The 25,400-nt window shown below is 39.6% G+C and overlaps 1 protein-coding gene across 6 annotated transcripts; it reads right to left on the reverse strand.

Moving 5' to 3' along the window:
* Positions 1-1,189: 1,189 nt before the first annotated feature.
* LOC126188184 (constitutive coactivator of peroxisome proliferator-activated receptor gamma-like) lies at positions 1,190-24,663 on the reverse strand. Of its 6 annotated transcripts, none has more exons than XM_049929712.1 (2): positions 24,467-24,663; positions 1,190-3,224 (listed from the first exon to the last, which is right to left on the reverse strand). In XM_049929712.1, exon 2 carries the CDS (start codon positions 3,182-3,184, stop codon positions 1,382-1,384), a length of 1,803 nt encoding a protein of 600 aa, XP_049785669.1. In that variant the 5' UTR covers positions 3,185-3,224; positions 24,467-24,663; the 3' UTR covers positions 1,190-1,381. The 6 variants fall into 6 exon arrangements, with proteins under 6 accessions (XP_049785669.1, XP_049785667.1, XP_049785672.1 ...); XM_049929710.1 differs by having other exon boundaries at positions 24,383-24,663; XM_049929715.1 differs by lacking the exon at positions 24,467-24,663 and adding an exon at positions 24,089-24,324.
* Between the last annotated feature and the right edge of the window lie 737 nt (positions 24,664-25,400).

The following is a 25,400-nucleotide window of genomic DNA, read 5'->3' on the forward strand; positions in this document are numbered from 1 at the left end:
GCAAATGCCCATAACAGGAAGACATGCTGCTGAAGCCATAAAACCTGAACTATGGGGCAATGGAAGAAATCATACCGTCGTATTCTATGAGCTATGTGGATACTCTGCACGATCACATTACTGCCAAGGACTTTGAGACCACTTTGACTGATCCAGTCCATCCCACGGTACAATGTTTGTTCCCCAATGGTGACGCTGTGTTCCAAGACAACAAGGCTCCTGTTCACACAGCTTAATCATCCAGGACTGGTTTTGTGATCATGAGGATAAATTGTCATGTCTCCCATGGCCATGACAGCCACCAGATCTCAAGATTATTGAGCCTCTGTAGTCTTTGGAGAGAAGGATACGTTATCACTATCCACCTCCATCATTGTTACCTGAACTTCCCACTATTTTGCAGGAAGAATGACATAAGTTTCCTTGAAAACCACACAGAACCTATGTTTATCTACTCCAAGATGTTTGAAAGCTATTCAAATGCCAACAGTTTCTGTACTCCGTATCAGGTACAGTAATGTGTTGTATTTTTTTGTGTTTCCACATCTTTGTCCACTGCGTGTCTGGTGTCGGAAGGTGTGGAAGCTGAATGCATGCCGGAGGGTATGGACCTGAATACCCACTAGGCGTCTCTGTTCTCCGGCACGCACCTGCGTTGTGAGCCTCAACTTGTGAGTGTGCCACTTTCCATACCATGTGAAGTCCGTGGCCAATCGCATTTCCCGCAGTCAGGTACACAGGCGGCTGCGCGGCGCTACTCCAGCAGTCTGTTACTTGCCGTAGTTCACATCTGCATCTTGACCGTACTGCGTTCCAGTTCCATGGGTTGAGATACCTACTGTCATTCTTTAGAGCATTCCTGCATTGTTGTTGTTGTCTCACCATGGTTATCACCCCAGTTTTTGCTTGCTTGCCTCGTGTTGTGTCCTGGTTGGTCGTAGTGTCTGTTGTCCCCTACTTGTTCATCTATCCTGTCTGTTCGTAGTTAGCGATACCACCAGCAGCTTCCCTGCCTGGCAGCTTTGCCTCTCCATTCTCTGCTGCGCATCGCTCGCTGGTTGACCGCAGTTATAACAGCCTCTATGCCTTTCACATGTACTTTAAGTTTAAAAAATAGATGTATGAAAGAACACCCTTTACATTACTAAATGAAAAAAAGAAAAGAAACAGACTTATCTAGCACACAAAGTCATTTCAAGGTGTTTTTTATTCTATCAAAACTATGTTTATTTCAACAACAATGTTATAGAAAATGTGAATAACCTAATATACATGTTTACTGAGTAGGCCTATATCAATATCTTTTACATAAAAAGTCATCACATGGCTAGAAGTGACAACCTGATTGCACAAGAACCATAATACATTATGATAAGAACAATCATTCACCCACAATTAGGTTTCTCACATTCCAAAACTGTTGAACTTGATAAGAGCTTCGTAGTTCATGCTGCGGGGAATGACCCCTCTTCATGTTATAGTACAAGTGGTGGAATAACTTACCATCAAAATAATTAGACGGTAAACCATCTTGAGGTGGGAATGGAAAGCCACATGCTCCATTTACATCAAACACATGTACCAGTAATCTAAGATACAATGTTGTGAGTCTAATGGCTCTGGCATCTGGCCATCTTACTACAATCTTAGAAAGCCAAGATGTGTCACACTGCTCCATAATTACTGAAACAACTATAAACAGGTCCAGTTCTTCAGGAGTGAGAAAGACTGGATGAACTTCATGAATCATGTAAAATAATGCTGCCGCTGGGGCAACAAGATGGGTTTGAAGATGTCTCAGTCTTAGTGCTGGAAGTTTTGGTGATATTATCCATGACAGCAAAGTCCATCTTTCATTCATAACTGGTTCATCTTTCTTCCGATGATCCCATAATGTGAGTAAACCTGAGTGCTTTATCCTGCCTGGCAAAGGTTTCAGAATAGGTACTGCATATGGCCTCTCTAAACTTTCTCTTCCTGTCACACACCATTCTTCCATTGAATCTGCGTGAGGGCACTCAGACAATATAACAGAGTAAAGTCTCTGTCTAATCCTTCGAGTTATAATTCCTGAACTAGGAATATCGATTTTCCTAAAGTCTTCCATGTATGTACTAGCTTCATATGGCATTTGCATAACTGTTGCATATATGCTTGATGGAATGTCATTTCTTTTGTGTTTTGATGTTGCTTCAAGTATTATTTGTTCCCAGCTTGTTTGAGCATTACTTCTTTGAGCAATACTCTCTCCCTCATTTTCACCTGGTATATAACTCAAAATGCTCTGATGAAGGCTGTCACACATAGAAATATCATTAAACACAACCCTGCATATTTCTTCAACGTAGTCATGCAAACCACTGCCCACTGGAGGGAAATTTCTTATGTAATCAGCTACACCAAGGGCAATATCTTCAAATTTATTTCCAGTTTTTCTTTGACAATATGTGGTGTGAAAGTTTTTCAGTTTTTCTGCAGGTATAATATCATTTCCCATCAGAGAGGCAAAAAGAGGCAGATGCAGTACACTTAATTTCAAACAGTCCGCAAGTGCTTTCGTGTTAAAATTAACTGTTTCTAATGTCACTAAATCCAAGTTCTCAGCAGAGAAATAATACGGTGCTGAATTGTAAATGATAAAATCGCTGTCTTGGCCCATGACTGCAAAACAAGAATTATTTCTTGCATACTCTGCAATTTCAAAATCACACTCTTGCACTGAGGTGTGGACCTCACAGTGACATAAATGTTTAAAAATACATCTTGCAAAATGATTAAGTCCAGCAGGCTGCTGATAAGGAAACCTTTCTTCCCAAAAATGTCTTTGTGATAAAGAATCAAATATTCTCTCAATATCCCTAATGCTTCTTTTCCTTCTTTGAATCCATGTCTCCCTCTTCTCATTTACAGTTGGACCATCAAAAAAGAACACCAACTTTATTCCGACATTCCGGAATCTATCAACAAAGCTACAGCAATTTTCCACAAACTGTTTGAACTGCCCTCCACAAACCCAGCTGTTGTTACCATATATCCTACGAAGACAGGATGGACCATCTACAACTATTGTAGGACTTCTGCCAGTGGTGTTTTGGTACTGCTGTGACAGATGTTCAATATTTACACGCTCACACACATCCGAACAATTATCAGTGCAATAAGTTTGCAGTCCTTTTACACCCATGGTGTTACCATGCTTTGTTTATGGGTACTTGGATTTTAACCTGTAAGAAATTAAAAATTATATTAGTACAAAGCAATGCTTAGCTTGACTTACATAATAAAACATTCCTTGTTACAAAATGACAACTGACTAGTGCAAGTGAAGAAAGAAAGGATGAGACATGAAATGGTCGATTAGGATTCACTAACTTCCTAAAGCACTAATTCTGCAGATGCCGTTACTTTGCATGCTCAATAAAGTTGAACTTTACAGTAAAAATCATAGTTCATTTCAATTTTAAATAATTAATGAAATGCTCATGGCAAACCTAATGTGTGAAATTTTAATATTTTACATAACATCTATGGCATCAATCATAGCAAAGGCATGAAACATATAGTCCATCCATAATAATCATAAATTTATTGACCTCCTTTTAATTAAACTGGCTGAGGATCAAATATACATTCAGTGACAACCTGAAAATGAAAAATCATCTTTTGTTTGTGTGTACACTGAATAATTTCCTTCAGTGTCAACTTGAATAGAGAGTTATGCAAATGCTGCCATGCGATGTCTCACTTTGAAACAATACACAATTATCAAATCTGCACTAATTTCAATGTCAAGCACTACATCAAACAAAATGCTGTGAAAAAAAAAAGAAATTTATTACTCTCAATATAGCCATATACACCTTTGTATAAGATTCCAAATATGGCAAGTATTTTCATGGGAGCTGAAAAAGTATCCTTCTGGGGATTGACAACAGAGATTTATGACTTGGGAAGTTCATATAGAAAAAGCTGCTCAGAAAAAAGCAGCAGTGTATTTTTAATGAAGAAAATAGCCACTCAGTTGATGTAGATACACTGTAAAGATTTACTATGGGCTAATTCATCCACATTTACTGCAGTATAACAATATGAGGTGTGGCGGGGAAAGTGCATATGAACAGACTGCCAAAGAGAGAGAGAGAGAGAGAGAGAGAGAGAGAGAGAGAGAGAGAGAGTGTGTACACTATCAACACGAGAGTCCTGTAAAAGCATATTCAAGGAATTTGAAATTTTAACAGTCTTCTCTATGTATGTATTTGAAACCATCATGTATATCCAGTGAAAATAAACATCAATGCTAAACAACGAATTACATGATTACAGCACAAGAGTTAAAGATGATTATCGCATCTGCAACACCCTCCTACAACTGGCTGATGGAGAGCAGACTAAAGCTGTGTGCTTATAATACAACAGACTACCAGGTACAAATGGTTCAAATGGCTCTGAGCACTATGGGACTTAACTTCTGAGGTCATCAGTCCCCTAGATTTAGAACTACTTAAATCTAACTAACCTAAGTACATCACACACATCCATGCCCGAGGCAGGATTCGAACCTGCGACCGGAGTGGTCGCGCAGTTCCAGACTGAAGCACCTAGAACTGCTCAGCCACACCGGCCAGCACTACCAGGTACTGTAGTCTAAAAAATACAAAAACACTGCCAAACTTCAAAACAAAATGAAATAAGCATTTCAAAACAACATGTTTGTACAGTGTTAAAATTAGTATTAAAGTTTTCATCGATATTTCATTAATTATTGTACACAAATTTTTATGTAAGAGTACTGTAAAATAACATATGTGCTCAAATTGTAATTTACCCTGTAACTGTAGTTGTAAATGGATATTGGCATATCCAATATCCTTCTGACAGTAACCTAAGGATGAATATATAAGTAAATAGATAAATAAATATATATATGAAGTCAGTCTATGGGGGTGGAGGTAGACACTGTCTCTCATTTGCACCTAACATACAAAATCTGATACAAGTATCCACAAGAATTACCAGTTGCATCAAGTAACCAAGATGTGTGATTGAGAGAGCAACTCTGCATAAAGATCTGGAATCAATAATATTTCTATGTATCTTGCAAGTATAGATGACAACCTAAGATTCAAGCAAACAAAGAGCACATATCAAAGAGTATCATAGGGAAAGGATGTATGAAAGATAATGCTAATATCAGTATACATTTAATGTTTCAGCATTTAACTTAAGATTTTATTACACTGTGAATTGGAAAATAAGGATTAATATGTTACATACATGGTACTAAAACCAGGTTACATTTAACATGAGAGAGGTACAACTGCTCCATTATATCTAGTTCAATATGAAAAATGCAGCTGAAACATACACATATGTACACTTTCTTTTATGTCTGCATTACGTACTATAGCTAACATGAATGTGATGCAGAGATGTGCAGAAGCAAAATACAAGTTGTAGCACAGAGGCTGAGGCCGTAATTCTGCTACATTTGTCTGTCACAACTGCTTATGAGTGTGAACTGAACATTTAGAACTGATCTTGCATTGGTACAAACTTGCATGAACATTTTGCCATTCTAACTGACACAAAGGAAATGTAATTCATAACACAAACAATTGAGAAATCCCTACATATAACAATTTTTGAAAGGAAGTCCCCATCTGGCCCAAACACCAGGTTGCCAGGAGTGAGAAAGAGCAAGTGGTGTGGGAAAAATATAGAAAGCAGCCTGGTGACACCACACAATACTCTCTGCCTCCCCAGTGCAGAATTCACTGTACACCTGTTATGTTATGTGCTCACTGCTCTGGCTCCAGGATTTTTTTTTTAAATGTACTAACTACAGTGACATCAGAGCTATAAAGGATTATCACTGTATAGCCAGGAGACACACTGGTTCCCATAAGGCACTGTTTTTTGTATTACATAATCAAACGCTAAACCGTTATAACAATAACTACTAAGGCCATTTACACACATAAAAGTACCGTATTTACTCGAATCTAAGCCGCACTCGAATCTAAGCCGCACCTGAAAAATGAGACTCGGGGGGGAAAAAAAAAAAAAAACAACCGAACCTAAGCCGAACCGGAAATTTGAGACTCGAAATTCAAGGGGAGAGTAAAGTTTTAGGCCGCACCTCCAAATCGAAACAAAGTTGGTCCATTGTAATATGAGACACAATTTAGGTCGAATGAATGACAATACAGCTACAGTAGTTTGGTTCGAGTCGTAAGCTTAGCAGTTAAGCTTTACCAGGTAGCCACTGCTATGCGTCAGGCGCTCCGTCCGTATTTATACGGGTACCCTTCCTTTTTCACGTGCTTCGTCTGGTTTAAATCGATTGCTTATTTTGCTTTGATCTGATAATTGCTGTTTTCTTTGTTATAAGTGTTTGCGTCACTATAAGCTGAAAATGCATTACTGTACTGTGTCGTGCATTGTTTGTCGCATTCTGATAGTGCGTGTTTACGGCCTGTCGCCGCTCGCGGCATGGCTTGCTGTTGTGCGCGCTACCGCCGCTTACTATTAAAAAAAAAAAAAGAGAGAGTAATCGTCTCATTAGCGAAACAATGGCAAGAGACTGCTATTTGTTGTTACTTACACTGCTGGTTTCTTTGATAATGATCAACAAGAACCAAATAATAGACTGCGTATGATAGAACATGTTCTGAACGAGAGTTAGGCGAAAATGTTTCTCCGTTTGAAAATCTTTGCGGCCGCTTCTTTAGTACATCAAATTCTGCACAGAAATTAGAGTCATCTTATAATTAAAAATCTAGTCAGTTGCCGTGCTTCATTTCTGACTGTATCATTATTAGGCATAAGAATAATATGAATATAAACATGACACGATATGTATATTCTTCCGCGTTTGCTGTTGTCTCACTCTAGTTTCGTAGTTTATTAGGCAGGCAGGATTTAAATGAGATAGCATCAAACACGAAAGAATACATGACAAAATGTTGATATTCGTATTATTCTTATGGTGAAGAGAATACTGCATGTGATTCACATTTCATCAGTTTCCTATTAGGAACCATCTCTTCTCACAGGTAGGAAAAAATTCAGAAAGTAGAGTTGGCCATATTGACAAACATCCCAAACAGTCTTGCATGTCGGATTTTTTTTTTTTTTTTTTTTTTACTGACGCGGAGGTTTTGGCGCCAGTATTTATCTTTGTGCCTACAAAGCATGCCTGTGTAGCGCTACATATATTCGACGGCAGAAGTTAGTTGTGGCGGCACCTACCAACATTTTTCAGAACTTCCACTTGCTTTGCACTTGATTATAAGCCGCAGGCGGCTTTTTGGATTACAAAAACCGGAAAAAAAGTGCGGCTTGGATTCGAGTAAATACGGTAATCCTCAAGGAGTATGCCTGCAGGTTAGACCTTGAGAATTCCCTCAGTTTCACTGAGACTGTCAGTTGATTGTATATGGCGTGCATCACAGCTTACAGGAAATTGCACAAAATAAAATGTGCATTGTGCAAGATGTGGCTACTGAAGAGAACAAAGTTGGTTCACATAAATTTCTTTCAAAATTGAAAATTTCTCCCAAAGAACTTCAGATTTAGTTGACAATGGATCTGAGACTCATTTGACTGCTGAAAGCAAAGGGGTTATCCATTACTGACTCGCTGGGCCTATCGTAGCTACACCAGAGCCCCATTAGCTGTCACTTTTTGGGGTTCCTGTTGGGTCTTCACAGCCACTGTATAACAGTCTTGGGGCACAAACAGTTCCCACTGTACCTGCCTCTAAGAATGTGGATGAGGGTTTTGGCTTTTTACAAGGGATCCTTGGTAAGATGAGAAGGAACAACATGATAATGAATGAAATAATACAAAACAGCCTGCAAATCAATCCCATACAAGAAACCATGGCTTGAATGATGATGTGAACTGAAGAGGAGGCAATGGAAGGAGATGCTAAATGATAGACTACGGTAGGAAGGAGAAGCTTGGAAGAGGCTCTGCATAAGCAGAAATGTCTCAGGAAGGAGAAGAAGAAGAAGAAGAAGAAGAAGAAGAAGAAGAAGAATTTGACAATGAGCATCAGCACATGTTTTCAAATGTTATTCAGTCACTTCATTAATTAAGGAAAGAAGTACCATTTATTTATTTTTGCTAACTTTAATTCCTAATGTTGTTAATTTTCTTGAATACACCACCTTTGATGACATTCAGCTCTATCTTCATTGTCTCATTCTCCTTGGTGCTTCAAAGTAAGTAATGTTGTGAACCATATGGAAGTTTGGGTCGGTCCAGGAAGCATGCAAAGATTGATAAAAGTTCTTTCAAGAAGTCATGGAACATTATGAAGTTCACAGACAATATACATATACGGATGGAGCTTGATGAAATTTCTAAGCATTTGCATACAGCAGGTTTGGACTGCACAACAACAGACTACAGGCATTAGAAAAATAATTTCAGGTGCTACTCTTGTAGCCTCTGGCTTGAATGCTTCTGCACAAGCATTCAGTAACTATTCAAATCTATATTCTTCAGTCCAAACTTCAAGAATTACCTGTATGTGTATAGCATGTCCATCATTTGTGCAATTTCTAACAGCTACTTCAATTTATTTTTATGTACCTTGCCCATTTCCATACTCCTGTGGGGGGGGGGGGGGGGTCTCCTTCATGATAGGGTTTACAAGACATAATGGATGAACGAATAATAAAACATGAGAACATGAGATTTAAATTTCAGACTAATTAACAATACATAATGTCTACACAGTTATCAGTTCACTTGCCATGTCAAATTTGGATAAAATTCTGAACTTTCGATGGACAGCTTCCACCATTGTCATCAGGGACTAAAACTGACTGCTGTGAAATGGCAAGGTTCCCTCTTTTAATACCACAGGATGGAGTCTGATTGGCTAGATTATATCATGATGGTACAAGCAGAGGTGGTGCCCTCTAAATCCACAGATTTTGCTTGCACTAGCTAGCACAGCAATTCACCATCCATCGCATCAAGTGGTGAATTGCGAGAGGTATTCCTCTGTATCTTTTCCTTGTCAAGTGTATGCTTCCATAAATTGCTAAGTGCTTAGCTGATGTGTCTATTCAAGTTGTTTTCACAAAATCTGATTTTACTGCTTCTCTGATCACAGAGTCCCAATAGGTCAATGCATGAGCAAGTATTCTTGTCTGTTCAAACAAAATCTTGAGCTTAGTTTACAGGCTGTGCTCTGCCATCACTGATTTATCCAAATGCCTGTATTTATGGTGATGCTGATGCTTGAGGCAATAATTAACGACCACCTGTATAGACTGGCTGACGTAACTCTTGCTATGCTTGCTAGGAATGTTATAAATCTGCGGAATTCTCAAGCTGTGATTATTTTTAACCGGTCACAATATTTCTTTAATTTTTCTAGGTGGCCAAAAGATTTATCTAATTTCTAGCCTGTTTAGGACTCTACCAGTCTTGCTAGTTGTTGCACTGCATAACAGAAGTTGCACTATGCGTTGGTCCTCTTGGCTTGTTTGAATGGTGTCACATCCTTCTGAATACCATCTTCAAATGCTTAATCTTGGAACTGAGGTGCTCCCTATCTGAAACATTTCTGGCTCTGTGCACTTGGGCATTCAGTATAGCTCTCTTCTGAGCTGGATGGTGAAAGCTACACCCATTGGGATACAGATCTGTATGGGTCAGTTTTCTGTACACAGACTGGTTGATTTGTCCCTCTGATTTCCATTCAACCAACATGTAACTTCCCCTCCTTCTCCAACTTCCCTGTAAATCATATTTTGGGATGTATATCACTCAAATAATCAACGAACTGCTGCAGCGCCTCACTACCACGCAACCGGATTAAAAATGTATCACCAACATATCTGAAAAAACAAGATGGCTGGACGGGAGCACTGTTCAGTGGTCGTTCTTCAAAATCTCCCATGAAAAAATTATCTATGGCTGGTGACAGTGGCGAACCCATGGCTGTTCCAGAAATCATTTTATAATGATTTCCACCATACAAGAAGTCTATGGTTTACAATCTCAAGGCTATCCATGACTTCATTCAGGCCTATCCTCATCTGCTTTATGATATCAACAAACAGTTGTGAGTTTTTAATATGACGTCTACCATGACCATCATTATCTAGGAGAGCTGATAGCACTAGTAATTTGTCTCAATTGAAAACTGGCAAAGTGTTTAACTAAACTATTGGCACCTATAGTCGCTCGCTGTAGAGATCATATGAAAAACTCACAAAAGTTTGTTGATATTATAAAAACAGATGAGGGTAGGCCTGAATGAAGTCATGGTCAGCCTTGATGTGGTCTCCCGGTTTATGAAGATACCAGTGGAAGATACATAAAACTGTCAGCTGCTCATTCCTCACCAGAAATTTTGAAATTATTTTGACACACTTTAATGACTCTTTATTTCTTGTATGGTGGAAATTATTATGAAATGGCTGATGAAACAGCCACTACTTTGCCATTGTCACCAGCCTCAGCTAATTTTTTCAGGGAAGATTTTGAAGGACGAACACTGAACAGTGCTCCCTTCTAGCCATTTTGTTTCTCCAGATATGCTGACAATACAGTTCTAATCTGGCTGCATGGCAGTGAGGTGCTGCAGCAGTTCACTGATCATTTGAATGTTATAGATCCCAACATAAGATTTACAGTGGAGGTGGAGGACATGAAGTTACCTTTCTTAGATGTGTTGTCCAAACGGAAATCAGATGGATGACCTGGCTATTCTGTGTAAAGAAAATCAATGCACACAAATCTGTATCTCGATGGGTGTAGCTTTCACCATCCAACTTAGAAGAGAGCTAGGCTGAATACCTTAGCATGCAGGGCCAGAAATATTTTGAACATGGACTACCTCGGTTCCAAGATTAAACATCTGAATATAGTGTTCAGAAAGAACGGATATCCAGACCACGACATTAGACCAACGCTGTTGAGAAAACCTACGCCATTAAACCAACCCAAAGAGGACCTACACACAGCATGGCTTCGATTCTGCAGCACAGCAACTAGCAAGATTGGTAGAGTCCTAAACAGCCAAGGAATCAGGCCAGTCTTCCCGCCACCCAGAAAAATTAAAGAAATGTTGTGACCAGTTAAAGATAATCTCAGTCTGAGAATACTGGAAATTTATAACATTCCTCGTGAGTGTTTCAAGAGTTACATGGGCCAGTCTATATGGACAGTTGCCAATTGTTGTGACGACCATCAACATAACCTTAAATACAAGTCTGTGGATAAATCACTGGTGGCAGAGCAAAGCCTGTTAAATAAGCACAAGATTTTATTTGAACAAATGAGAATACTTGCTTGGGACTTTGTGGTCAGACAAGCAGCTGAAATTAGACTTTGTGAAAACAACTTGAACAAAGACACCAGTTATGCACTTAGCAACGTATGAAAGAAGAAAAAACCACAGAGGAATACTTCTCACAGTTCAGTTCCTGTTGCAAAAGATGTTGCTGCAAGCAACACTAGAAAGCGGAAGTAAAATCTATACACACAGAGGCCGCCATCCCTGTATGCACAATCATCATGTAATCCAGTCAATCAGGTGCAGTCCTGTTAGTATTAAAGAGAGAACCTTGCCAGTTCATGACAGTCAATTTTTGGTCTCTGACAACAATGATGGAGGCTATAATTGAAAGCTTGGAATTTTATCCAAATTTGATGTGGCAATTGAACCGAACACATTTTATGCAGGGAATCTGTCATGAAAAACTTCGTAGCCATATACACACAATGCAGACATCAACTGATATGCTGATTAGTGCAAAGTAAAAATTTCCCCACAGCTATCACATTTATATAAATGATAATTACTGTAATTCAGTATTAGATTATGATTTATTTATCCATTTGCATCCAAGATGATAAACAAATTTAACAGTTTACATACAATTACTTCACATACAAATTAACAGCACAACAGCAGATTTACTATGTACATATTCATAAGTTATGCATGTACAGCCAACATGAGAAAAGTAAAAGCACAGTGTTTTACTGAGTGCCATGATTCAGTTCTGGGTCATATAGACACTTAGCTACTAGGCACTTATTGAGGTCTTTCTTAAATTGTTTGCCCTCTAATTTACAGTTTTGAACATGGCAATCCTTCAGCAACGGATAAATAACATAGCCAACTGCTTGCAAATAATTGTTTAGTACATTGATCTATGTTACAACACCTCTAAGGATGTCTTCATCAGAATGCAATTTTAAAAATCGTAAAGTTACATTGTGAGAAGGCAACAGTCAAGATTTAGAGCAGGTAAGGTCACACCAAAAATTAAGAACGTTGGTACATTTTTAATTTTTCACTTGAGCTTGTCTGCTCTAAACCTTGACTATTGCCTTCTCACAATCTAACTTTACAGCTTTTAAATTTCATTCTGATGAAGACATCCTTAGAGGTGTTGAAACCTATGTCAATGTACTAAACAATTATTTGCAACTGGCTGGCTGTGTTATTTCTCCATTGGCCTCTAACTTCTTGTATTCACTGACTCCTTTCATATATAGGCCTTTTTTTTATTTGTCTGAGTCTTTTACAGTTTAAGTGAAAATCTCATTTATTGTTTGTATTATGACCATGAAATTCCATGTTTCTGCTAATAATCTTTCTTTCCTCTAATGGTTTTGAATATATATATTGCATATACAGTCATAACGGTAAAATTTAAAACTAAATCTTTACATAAGAGTCTCTCCTTGACTTTAGCCACTATACTCAGAATTTTCTCCTGTAATATTGAGACTGTTCCTGTAGGTAAGATATGTTCCTCCCAACACTATAATATCATAAGACGGAAAAGGATACGCAAGTCCAAAATATATTGTTCTTAATGTGTCTCACTTTAAATATGGGGCTAGCTTCTTTAAGACATATAGACTAAATGTTATACTATTACTTATATGATCAACTAAAGTACTACATTTACATCTACATCTACATTTATACTCCGCAAGCCACCCAACAATGTGTGGCGGAGGGCACTTTATGTGCCACTGTCATTACCTCCCTTTCTTGTTCCAGTCGCGTATGGTTCGCGGGAAGAACGACTGTCTGAAAGCCTCCGTGCGCGCTCTAATCTCTCTAATTTAACATTCGTGATCTGCTCGGGAGGTATAAGTAGGGGGAAGCAATATATTCGATACCTCATCCAGAAACGCACCCTCTCGAAACCTGGCGAGCAAGCTACACCGCGATGCAGAGCGCCTCTCTTGCAGAGTCTGCCGCTTGAGTTTGTTAAACATCTCCGTAACGCTATCACGGTTACCAAATAACCCTGTGACGAAACGTGCCGCTCTTCTTTGGATCTTCTCAATCTCCTCTGTCAACCCGATCTGGTACATCCCACACTGATGAGCAATACTCAAGTATTGGTCGAACGAGTGTTTTGTAAGCCACCTCCTTTGTTGATGGACTACATTTTCTAAGGACTCTCCCAATGAATCTCAACCTGGTACCCGCCTTACCAACAATTAATTTTATATGACCATTCCACTTCAAATCGTTCCGCACGCATACTCCCAGATATTTTACAGACGTGACTGCTACCAGTGTTTGTTCCGCTATCATATAATCATACAATAAAGGATCCTTCTTTCTATGTATTCGCAATACATTACATTTGTCTATGTTAAGGGTCAGTTACCACTCCCTGCACCAAGTGCCTATCCGCTGCAGATCTTCCTGCATTTCGCTACAATTTTCTAATGCTGCAACTTCTCTGTATACTACAGCATCATCCGCGAAAAGCCGCATGGAACTTCCGACACTATCGACTAGGTCATTTATATATATTGTGAAAAGCAATGGTCCCATAACACTCCCCTGTGGCACGCCAGAAGTTACTTTAACGTCTGTAGACATCTCTCCATTGAGAACAACATGCTGTGTTCTGTTTGCTAAAAACTCTTCAATCCAGTCACACAGCTGGTCTGATATTCCATAGGCTCTTACTTTGTTTATCAGGCGACAGTGTGGAACTGTATCGAACGCCTTCCGGAAGTCAAGAAAAATAGCATCTATCTGGGAGCCTGTATCTAATATTTTCTGGGTCTCATGAACAAATAAAGCGAGTTGGGTCTCACACGATCGCTGTTTCCGGAATCCATGTTGATTCCTACATAGTAGATTCTGGGTTTCAAAAAACGACATGATACTCGAGCAAAAAACATGTTCTAAAATCCTACAACTGATCGACGTCAGAGATATAGGTCTATAGTTTTGTGCATCTGCTCGACGACCCTTCTTGAAGCTTGGGACTACCTGTGCTCTTTTCCAATCATTTGGAACCTTCCGTTCCTCTAGAGACTTGCGGTACACGGCTGTTAGAAGGGGGGCAAGTTCTTTCGCGTACTCTGTGTAGAATCGAATTGGTATCCCGTTAGGTCCAGTGGACTTTCCTCTGTTGAGTGATTCCAGTTGCTTTTCTATTCCTTGGACACTTATTTCGGTGTCAGCCATTTTTTCGTTTGTGCGAGGATCTAGAGAAGGAATTGCAGTGCGGTCTTCCTCTGTGAAACAGCTTTGGAAAAAGGTGTTTAGTATTTCAGCTTTACGTGTGTCATCCTCTGTTTCAATGCCTTCATCATCCCGGAGTGTCTGGATATGCTGTTTCGAGCCACTTACTGATTTAACGTAAGACCAGAACTTCCTAGGATTTTCTGTCAAGTCGGTACATAGAATTTTACTTTCGAATTCACTGAACACTTCCCGCATAGCCCTCCTTACGCTAATTTTGACATCGTTCAGCTTCTGTTTTGTCTGAGAGGTTTTGGCTGCGTTTAAACTTGGAGTGAAGCTCTCTTTGCTTTCGCAGTAGTTTCCTAACTTTGTTGTTGTACCACGGTGGGTTTTTCCCGTCCCTCACAGTTTTACTTGGCACGTACCTGTCTAAAACGCATTTTATGATTGCCTTGAACTTTTTCCATAAACACTCAACATTGTCAGTGTCGGAACAGAAATTTTCATTTTGATCTGTTAGGTAGTCTGAAATCTGCCTTCTATTACTCTTGCTAAACAGATAAACCTTCCTCCCTTTTTTTATATTCCTATTAACTTCCATATTCAGGGATGCTGCAACGGCCTTACGATCACTGATTCCCTGTTCTGCACATACAGAGTCGAAAAGTTCGGGTCTGTTTGTTATCAGTAGGTCCAAGATGTTATCTCCACAAGTCGGTTCTCTGTTTAATTGCTCGAGGTAATTTTCGGATAGTGCACTCAGTATAATGTAACTTGATGGTCTGTCCCTACCACCCGTCCTAAACATCTGAGTGTCCCAGTCTATATCTGGTAAATCAAAATCTCCACCTAAGACTATAATATGCTGAGAAAATTTGTGTGAGATGTATTCCAAATTTTCTCTCAGTTGTTCTGCCACTAATGCTGCTGAGTCGGGGGGTCGGTAAAAGGAGCCAATTATTAACCTAGCTCGGTTGTTGAGTGTGACCTCCACCCATAATAATTCACAGGAACTATCCACTTCTACTTCACTACAGGATAAACTACTACTAACAGCGACGAACACTCCACCACCAGTTGCATGCAATCTATCCTTTCTAAACACCATCTGTACCTTTGTAAAATTTTCAGCAGAATTTATCTCTGGCTTCAGCCAGCTTTCTGTACCTATAACGATTTCAGCTTCGGTGCTTTCTATCAGCGCTTGAAGTTCCAGTACTTTACCAACGCAGCTTCGACAGTTTACAATTACAATACCGATTGCTGCTTGGTCCCCGCATGTCCTGACTTTGCCCCGCACCCGTTGAGGCTGTTGCCCTTTCTGTACTTGGCCAAGGCCATCTAACCTAAAAAACCGCCCAGCCCACGCCACACAACCCCTGCTACCCGTGTAGCCGCTTGTTGCGTGTAGTGGACTCCTGACCTATCCAGCGGAACCCGAAACCCCATCACCCTATGGCGCAAGTCGAGGAATCTGCAGCCCACATGGTCGCAGAACCGTCTCAGCCTCTGATTCAGACCTCCACTCGTCTCTGTACCAAATGTCCGCAGTCAGTCCTGTCGACGATGCTGCAGATGGTGAGCTCTGCTTTCATCCCGCTAGCGAGACTGGCAGTCTTCACCAAATCAGATAGCCGCCGGAAGCCAGAGAGGATTTCCTCCGATCCATAGCGACACACATCATTGGTGCCGACATGAGCGACCACCTGCAGATGGGTGCACCCTGTACCCTTCATGGCATCCGGAAGGACCCTTTCCACATCTGGAATGACTCCCCCTGGTATGCACACGGAGTGCACCTTGGTTTTCTTCCCCTCTCTTGCTGCCATATCCCTAAGGGGCCCCATTACGCGCCTATCTCATATTTATATATATCCTTAAAAACTTGCAAACAGAACTTGTGTTGGCTAGCAGACGTTCATTTCTTGCAATTTGTTCATTTGATCCATCAAGCCAAAAGTACACTGTGTTGGTTTTACAAGGCATAAATCTTACATTTTCACACTTAAAATAATTTTGTGTTTTTTAATTTTCTTTTGTACATTATTTGGATCTTCCACCCAGCAAAGACCAGATGTATCATCAGCATACATTTTGATGAATGACTCACTATTTTGAGTACTTGGAAGATCATTTCCATATCTTAAAAAAAGAAATGTTTCCAACATTGAAATCTGTGGCATACCAAATTTTATGATTCGAAAACTAACAAAGAAATAGAGGGGCTGGTCAGTACTTACCTCAGCTCAGTACAGCCAGTAGATGCACAAAACAGAACAGAAAATTTATGTATCCTAGCTTTCGGAACTTTGTTCCTTCGTCAGGGAGGAGAGAGGGAAAAAAAGGGAAAGTGGATTCAGTTACTCACAACCCAGGTTATGAAGCAACAGGGGAAAGGTAAACAGGGAGGGTAGCAAAGATGGAGGCATGGGTGTCAGAGGGAAGCCAAAGATATTCTACTGTAAGTACTGTGTCAGCTTCAAACTAAAGAGGATGCATACAGAAGTAAAGAGGTATATAGTATAAAGATAAACACAACTATGTAGGATGAAAAGATGCGTGAATGGCTAAAGAGGAAAGGGAAAGAGGAGAAGACTGAAGAGTAAATGGGAGTGAGGTTGGTTAATGTAGGTTCAGTCCAGGGGGTCTGGACTCATGGTGAAGAAACACTCCTTAATTTCCTCCATAACCTCAGCACCTTTTCGAATCTGAATTTCACCTGGTCCTTCTCCAAAACCCAAGCCGCCTTCCTGGATGTTGACCTTCATCTTGTTGAAGCTCACATCCACACCTCTGTCCACATCAAACCCACAAACAAACAACAGTACCTTCACTTTGATAGCTGCCATCCATTCCACATCAAATGCTCCCTTCCCTACAGCCTAGGTATTCGTGGCAAACGTATCTGCTCCATTGACGAATCCCTCAACAATTACACCAATAGCCTGACCAGTGCTTTCCTCTCCCGCAACTATCCTGCAGACCTTGTCCGCAAACAGATCTCCCGAGCAATACATTCCTCCCCGTCCAACAACAATGTTCCTACCCGCAGACCACACAGAAGCATCCCCCTTGTTACCCAATATTATCCTGGCCTCGAATACATCAACAAATTACTCCGCCACGGATATGACTTTCTCAAGTCAAGCCCTGAAATGAGATCATCCCTTGACAATATTCTCCCCACACCACCAGCGTTGTCTTTCGTCACTCCCCTAACCTCTGTAACATCCTTGTCAAACCCTACAATATTCCCAGACCACCTTCTCTACCCAGCAGTTCCTATGCCTGTAACCGACCCTGCTGCAAAACCTGCCCCATGCAACCTCCACAACCACCTACTCCAGCCCCACTACTGGTAAAACATACACTATTCAAGGCAGGGCCACATGTGAAACAACACATGTCATTTATCAGCTGACATGCCTGCACTGCACAGCCTTTTACATTGGCATGATGACAACTAAACTGACTGAGCGCATGAATGGGTACAGACGAACTGTCCGCCTAGGAGATGTCCAATACCCAGTAGCAGAGCATGCCCTCCAGCATAATTCTAGGGGCCTAAGAACCTGCTACACCGTACATGCCATTTGGCTTCTCCCACCCAACACCAGTCCCTCGGAACTGCGGAGATGGGAACTTGCACTTCAACACATCCTTTCATCCCGCCATCCCCTGGACTGAACCTATGTTAACCAACCTTACTCCCATTTAATCTTCAGTCTTCTCCTCTTTCCCTTTCCTCTTTAGCCACTCACACATCTTTTCATCCTACATAATTGTGTTTATCTTTATACTATATACCTCTTTATATCTGTATGCATCCTCTTTGGTTTGAAGCTGGCACAGTACTTACAGTAGAATATCTTTGGCTTCCCTCTGACACCCATACCTCCTTCTTTGCTACCCTACCTGTTTACCTTTCCCCTGTTACTTCATAACCTGGGTTGTGAGTAACTGAATCCACTTTCCCTTCAAGCCCTTTTTTCCCCTCTCCCCTCCCTGATGAAGGAACAAAGTTCCGAAAGCTAGGATACGTAAATTTTCTGTTCTGTTTTGTGTATCTGTCAGCTGTACTGAGCTGAGGTAAGTACTGGCCAGCCCCTTTTAACTCTTTGTTAGTATTTGTTCCATGTCTTTATAACAGATTTTCCATTAATCATTCAAATTTTATGATTCTAATTCTGGACCTTTTCCTGTCATGATTTCAGTGCCCTGTTGTCTATTTGTCAAATATGACTGTAGTAAAGTTATAAGATTTCCATCGAGAGTATCATTTGCAACAGTGTACCATGGTGAAACCTTTCAAAAGCTTTGAAAAGATCTAAGAAGACTCCTGCAACTTCCTTACTTCACAGGGTTTTTTGTAGAGCCTTATGTATAAAGTGCATTGTTGTTGACATTGTACTCAATTTTCTTCTGAAAAACATGTCACGAGTTATTAAGTAAACCAGTGCTATAACTTAGGCTATTTACCAGCTGAAGTACATCTTTTATATATCTGCCTTTGGAATCTCACACAGTCTCTGTAGTTGATGAGTCAATGGTACACTAGTTTTCTAGTAATCTGTGTTCTACAACATCCCCTAATGTATCCTTACTGTTATAATTATCCACAATGTGTTGTACTTTTTTCCAATAGTTCACTGAAGCCAGAAATTAGGACAATAGGTCTGTAGTTTTGTAGACATTTACTGTCTTCAGATCTAAGCAAAAGATCAACAAACTGTCAACTTCAAGTTACTGAGAAACATATTTTCCTGAAAAACATGTCACAAGTTATTAAGTAAACCAGTGCTATAACTTAGGCTATTTACCAGCTGAAGTACATCTTTTATATATCTGCCTTTGGAATCTCACAGTGTCTCTGTAGTTGATGAGTCAATGGTACACTAGTTTTCTAGTAATCTGTGTTCTACAACATTCAAGTTTTCTGATTATGATTGGATCACTTACACATTTAGTCTGAACAGTTATTTCTATATCATTAATTTTATTTCTAGATGGACCTGATTGCTGAGATTTAGAGTTTAGTTTAGTTCAAATCGACTGCCTCTTAATCTAGTGACTATAGACCAGTAGTATCCCACAACACAATCTGAGCTCTGTATCTGTACAAAGTAAAGCACAAGTATTTTGATATGCAAACACTCAGTTTGGGTCTACTTGACTCAAAACTACGCTATAAGTGCAGATGATAGCACAAGAGACTGCTCACCCTTTGGCTTGGGTTTAATCATCAGCACCATCCCACGTCCCATTTTTGCATTGTTCTCTGGTTCAATTTTAGGAAATCAAATTGAAAACACATTTGAAAACACCATCTCTGACAAGCTGCTTGAATTTATGTGTGCAACAGTCTGATTGGCTAACCTCAATGATAATTAATTTGGAAACACCACAATGTATCGAATTTCTTCTTAACAATTATTTCTCAGCCAACCTACCATGCAACACACTCACAAGCTTTTCAGACAGTTTCTAATCACCCTGAACATTTGGAACTAATCACACATACTGCAGTATGCTTACATCACTTGCAGTGTGGGGGGGGGGGGGGGGGGGGGGACCTTCACCTCTTGTTAGGCAGTGGCAGGTGGTCCCATTCTTCACATCCTCGTGTGCTGACACCAGCTCCTCTCTCTCCTAGACAAAGCTTTATTTTTTGTGATGGATTTCAATATGTATAATATCTGTTCATCCTTCTGACAAAATAGTCAATTAGTAAGTTGTTAGCCATATTCTCCAGAAATTCATGTTTTGTAACTTTATCACCAGAGCTACGTTTGTACAGAATTTATAATTCAGAGCAGGCATGTTTGCCACATGAAGAAACACTGCTAATGGCCATCTTATCATTCTTTTGCCATCACTGCAATTACTACATAACTGATCACAAGCCTCTACCTCACTTTTTGTATGGTTGTACTACATTGTAATTTCTGGGTTTTTCTAAGAGCATCGTTATGCATCATGGAGATGAGTACAACAGATCATGATTTGGTTGAACGTACGACATCTTTGTCACATCATCTGTAAAACTGAACAGGCTTGAAGCTACAGTTCTCTGCTGATTGTGCAAAATTTTTCTGTGGAATATCTGGGCTGCTCTTTCATATTTCAATGAACACCAACCTGTTTCCCAATATAATTCTTGCAAGAGGCACACAGGTGCACCCGTTGTTAGTAATTACATTTCTGCCAGTGCCTGCTACAGGAATAACAAGATGTACCACTACTTCAGAAGGGTCGTTTAGTTTGTTGAAAGGACTACCGAGCTGTGTACTTACTTATATTTCAAAGTTCATAGGATAAAATGTTTAGAGTCTACCAATGCAAAAAACTTTATGCTGTATTTATTTGGCTTTATTGGAAGATACTGGCAGGAGAAACATTGTCCTCAAAATGGAATGAATTTCTCGTAAACTGTCATATATTCCCCAGCAGTATACAACTTCTTATATCTTGCTATAGTGTGATAAGTTCACACAGCATCTGACTTGTCAGTCTTTTTCTTCTAATCTCTAATGTTTTATCATCAAAGCGGGTCGACAGAAGCGTCCGATCCCACGCGTCGGCTTTGACCCGTGACGTAAGGGTGTTGTCGTGTGTGACGTCATGACGGCGCAGAGTTTGGTTTGAGTGTGGCTGTCTCCAGTTCTGTTTTATATTATTTTATTTACTTTTCTGATCTGTTCGTTCTATCTCGTGTGATTTTTTTTTTTAATTTCAAAACACTTATTACTTATTTTAATTATCTGTTTCCTCGAATTTCTGTTTTAGTTTATTATATTTATATTTCTGATCTGCTCGTTCTATCCCGTGAGTTTTTTTTTTTTAAAAAAAAGACAAAAAACACTAATCAGCTACTGAAGCATCTTTATCTTCTATGGGTTGCAGGGGTTACGACCCCTGGAGAGGTGGGTGGGTATTCATGCATGGCTGTCTTCACTTACACGTTGTAGCTACGCAAGGCGTCTAAATTTGTTTATATTTAGTTTGCCCCCCACCCAAAACACCCCATTTCCCGCGCTTTTCCCGTTAGTGTCATTAGGTTTCTTGTGGAAAGTGTGTGTGTTTGTTTTTGTTTCCGCCATATTTGTGACGTCATGGGTCAAAGCAGACGGGTGGGATCGGACGCTTCCATATTTCCATCAAAGCGAATGCAGCAAAAACCCATCTACAGCTCTCTGAAATACAGTTGGGAACCTTTGTAAGTTCCTGTGTACAGTAGAAGACACAGAAAGATATGCATCTTCACACGGTCTGTATCTTAAGCACTGTATGATCTGTCAAACTGTCCATGAATATTCATAACCAATTCATATTAATGTACATGACAATGTCATCCATTAATTAATGATCATAATAAATAAAGAAAATTTCACTGGAGTCTTTACTAACATAGCCAGCACTAAAATGAGTTACGAGAAATGGTGTTATTGTTTTTGGGACTGCCCCTATGACTGACTGATTCCACCTGTCATTCAATCTTTAATCATACTGTAACCTCTAATAACAAACAAATTTGAAGATTCATTACTTGAATAGGCAACAGCTGAATCTGTATAATGGTCACTTCTTTCAATATTTTGCTTTCCATTTTCTGAGCTCTCCTCACACATAGGCTGCTTGTCATTGTCTCATTATAATTTTTACATCTGTGAGAAACTTGGACATTTTCTAGAATCATTTGAGAAATACACTAGAAAATACACTGAATACAATCAGTGTTTCCACAGTAGGCCTAGGCCTGTAACTGCTGTTTATATGCTATCAGGTGCTTAATATACCTGATTACAGAGGTATACTTGAAGGGAAATATTTTTATATCTATAAATGTGAAGCCCTGTTCACAGTAAATTATTTCTTGCTTACAGATTTATAACAAACACTGTTAATTGTCACGATGCAAGTAAGACTTTTGAGTCCTTGAATCTACACATTCATATAATTTGTAGTAAATATGGCTCATCAGGTATGTTTTTAATTTTCTCTTGAACTGGTAGGTATTCTCAATGTCTTGCTTTATGTTATATGGTAGCTTACTGCATACCTTACCGCCACAGACCATATACCATTCAGAACCAAGAACAAGGAGGCAAAGATTACATAAAATTAGTTTTGTGTCTTGTATTGCGATTTTGTATAACATGTTCACTTGAAACAGCAGCAACAAAAACCACCTGATGCATTACAAACAGAAACATTAATGTAAAGCACACACACAAAGCTGAAACTAACACGAAGAATATTATGAGGTCTTTGTGTGCCACAGTGATCAACTCATAATTTGTATATTGTTTGCACTGCAATGGTTTGTGCAGCATCCTGGAAAAACATAAGGGCAGAAGTAAGACAATGTGCCATCCAATGGAACATACTGCAGAAAAGAAAGACATGCCAATGATGTACACATTCATGTAATTGCCAAAAAATAGCTATCTGAAGAAAGGCATGATAGCTCAAAACTGGAAAAACTCATCAGAAAGCAGAACTGAAAGTTAATTATAATAAATCAAACAATGTATAGTAAACCCATGAATATAAAATTTAAGAAATTGACAGTGATAGTAGCAATTGACAAGTTTTTGTATCTGGGGCAGCTTAAGTCAGTAATTGGATGGACAACAAAAGAATCAAACAGAAGAGTAAAAATGGCCTATGGTGTTTTTGGTAAAATAAATAAAATTTTCAAAACTAAGTCTACTAAGTTCCCAATATGTCTGAAAGGGCTGGCCTACATTTTATATTTACTGCTACAATGGACCTAAGGCAACAAGTCATTCGAATACTGGAGGTTGCACAGCTAACAAGACATAAATTCTTATTGAGATATGTTTATTGGGAATTACAACAGGTTAGGAAAATTATCAAGTGAACTGGGTTCCTGTAACAGCCTATAGTAGGAGTCATAATTATGACTGCATTGAAAATGAAATTAGGACAAGTGAACAGGTGATACATGGACAACAGAAGAGCTATGCTATAGGCCTATAGGAATTTAAGAGACAATTATGACTGAGATGGCAGATTGGCCAATGACATCACAAAACGTGGTCAATGTAAGCACAGTAGCAGAAGAGATTGAAAAGTCCAGTGGGCATTTATCCAGCAATGGATGTCAAATGGTAGAGTTCTTGAAAATCTGCAGATGTGTCATTATGATGCAAATCAGGAATTAATTCCCGATATGAAGCGTTGTTTGCGCTACATTAGTATGTATCTAAGGGCAAATCTCTCTCCTACTATTATTTTCTTTCTCCAGACTGAATCTTCTGACTGAAAAAACGGAATTTCGCTTTTTGAAGACACGTTTAATTGGTGGTTTTCAGCAACTAGCGCAAATTTTTTAAATTGTAGCTAAATTGGTAAGTACAATAAAAATACCAAGGTTGATTATACATTCTAGGACTTAACGTCATTAAAATCCAATACGCCACATTTAAATACCTACAGCATGCAATGTTTAGAGGTGAAATTTCGTCGCTTTTACTGTGAATGAACATCGACTGTACAAAACGATTGGGCTGACACGTCACGTTTAATTATTGCCATGTTACATAATGTATAAATAAAGGATAAAGAAATATTGCTAACATGTCAAACGTAACTTCAAAAGCACACACTTCGCATTTCAGTCCAGTGACAATCTCGCACTGGCAAACAATATTTCCTTACGCCTGTACTAAAATCCAACACGAAATTTCTAAAAAGAAAATATAGCGAAAGTGCAAATGAGAAATGAAAATAGCGCCTAGAAAGCAAACCTCACCAAAAAGGAGAAGCTATTATAACGGTGTGACATGTCAAAAGTGTTCAACGCATGTAGTAAATAGCAGTCTGAGTGTTAAATTAAATTATTGATAGTATCAAAAATATTTTCAAACACGCCTGAAACTTATCGGCGAGACAGCAACGGTTAGAAGCGTCCACACGATCCAATCTTTTTCCGTTCAACTTTGCGCATGCGCTTACTTTTCCAACAACGTAAGCGTGCATCCGTTATTTCTTCGCATTGGAGGGCGTTCGTTGTGTTGCACTGCTTCCCAGGTTCGATGGGAAGGCCCCATGAAATAGCAAACAATTTGTCAAACTGTACTATGTTTGCCAAACGTCTGACGTATGCGGTGCTGTTTGACATGTTCGTCAAGCATAGACTCATGTTTGACGTCTTTTTGAGAAAGTTTGATTGGCGGAAAGTGTGACAAGATGGCAAACGTTGTTTGTTTCGATGTTTCGACGAATATGTTTTGTGAATGTTGGCAGTGACGTGAAGCGGCACGAAGCGAGCCAACTTCAAAGGATTACATAAGGGCCAAGTAAAAATCCGCGATCAGTAGACGATTACAAAGGGAAATCATATGAAACGCCACTTCCACCCTGTAAACGGGAATGAGTACCCGAGCGAAGTGGCGCAGTGGTTTTTATTTAATCGTGTCAGAAACACAAACTATACTCTATAGCTTACAAGTTATACAAAATGTCCCAACACATGGTACTATGAGCATTATAAGCATTACAATTAAATGCGGTGTGACCAGTATGCAGCCGGCCGGAGTGGCCAAGGGGTTCTGAGCGCTACAGGCTGGAACCGCGCGACCGCAACGGTGGCAGGTTCGAGTCCTGCCTCGGGCATGGATGTGTGTGATGTCCTTAGGTTAGCTAGGTTTAAGTACGAGGGTAGTTCAATAAGTAATGCAACACATTTTTTTTCTCGGCCAATTTTGGTTGAAAAAAACGGAAATTTCTTGTGGAATATTTTCAAACATTCCCGCTTCGTCTCGTATAGTTTCATTGACTTCCGACAGGTGGCAGCGCTGCACGGAGCTGTTAAAATGGCGTCTGTAACGGATGTGCGTTGCAAACAACGGGCAGTGATCGAGTTTCTTTTGGCGGAAAACCAAGGCAT

Source organism: Schistocerca cancellata, chromosome 5 (genome assembly GCF_023864275.1).
Source record: "Schistocerca cancellata isolate TAMUIC-IGC-003103 chromosome 5, iqSchCanc2.1, whole genome shotgun sequence".
NCBI lineage: Eukaryota > Metazoa > Arthropoda > Insecta > Orthoptera > Acrididae > Schistocerca > Schistocerca cancellata.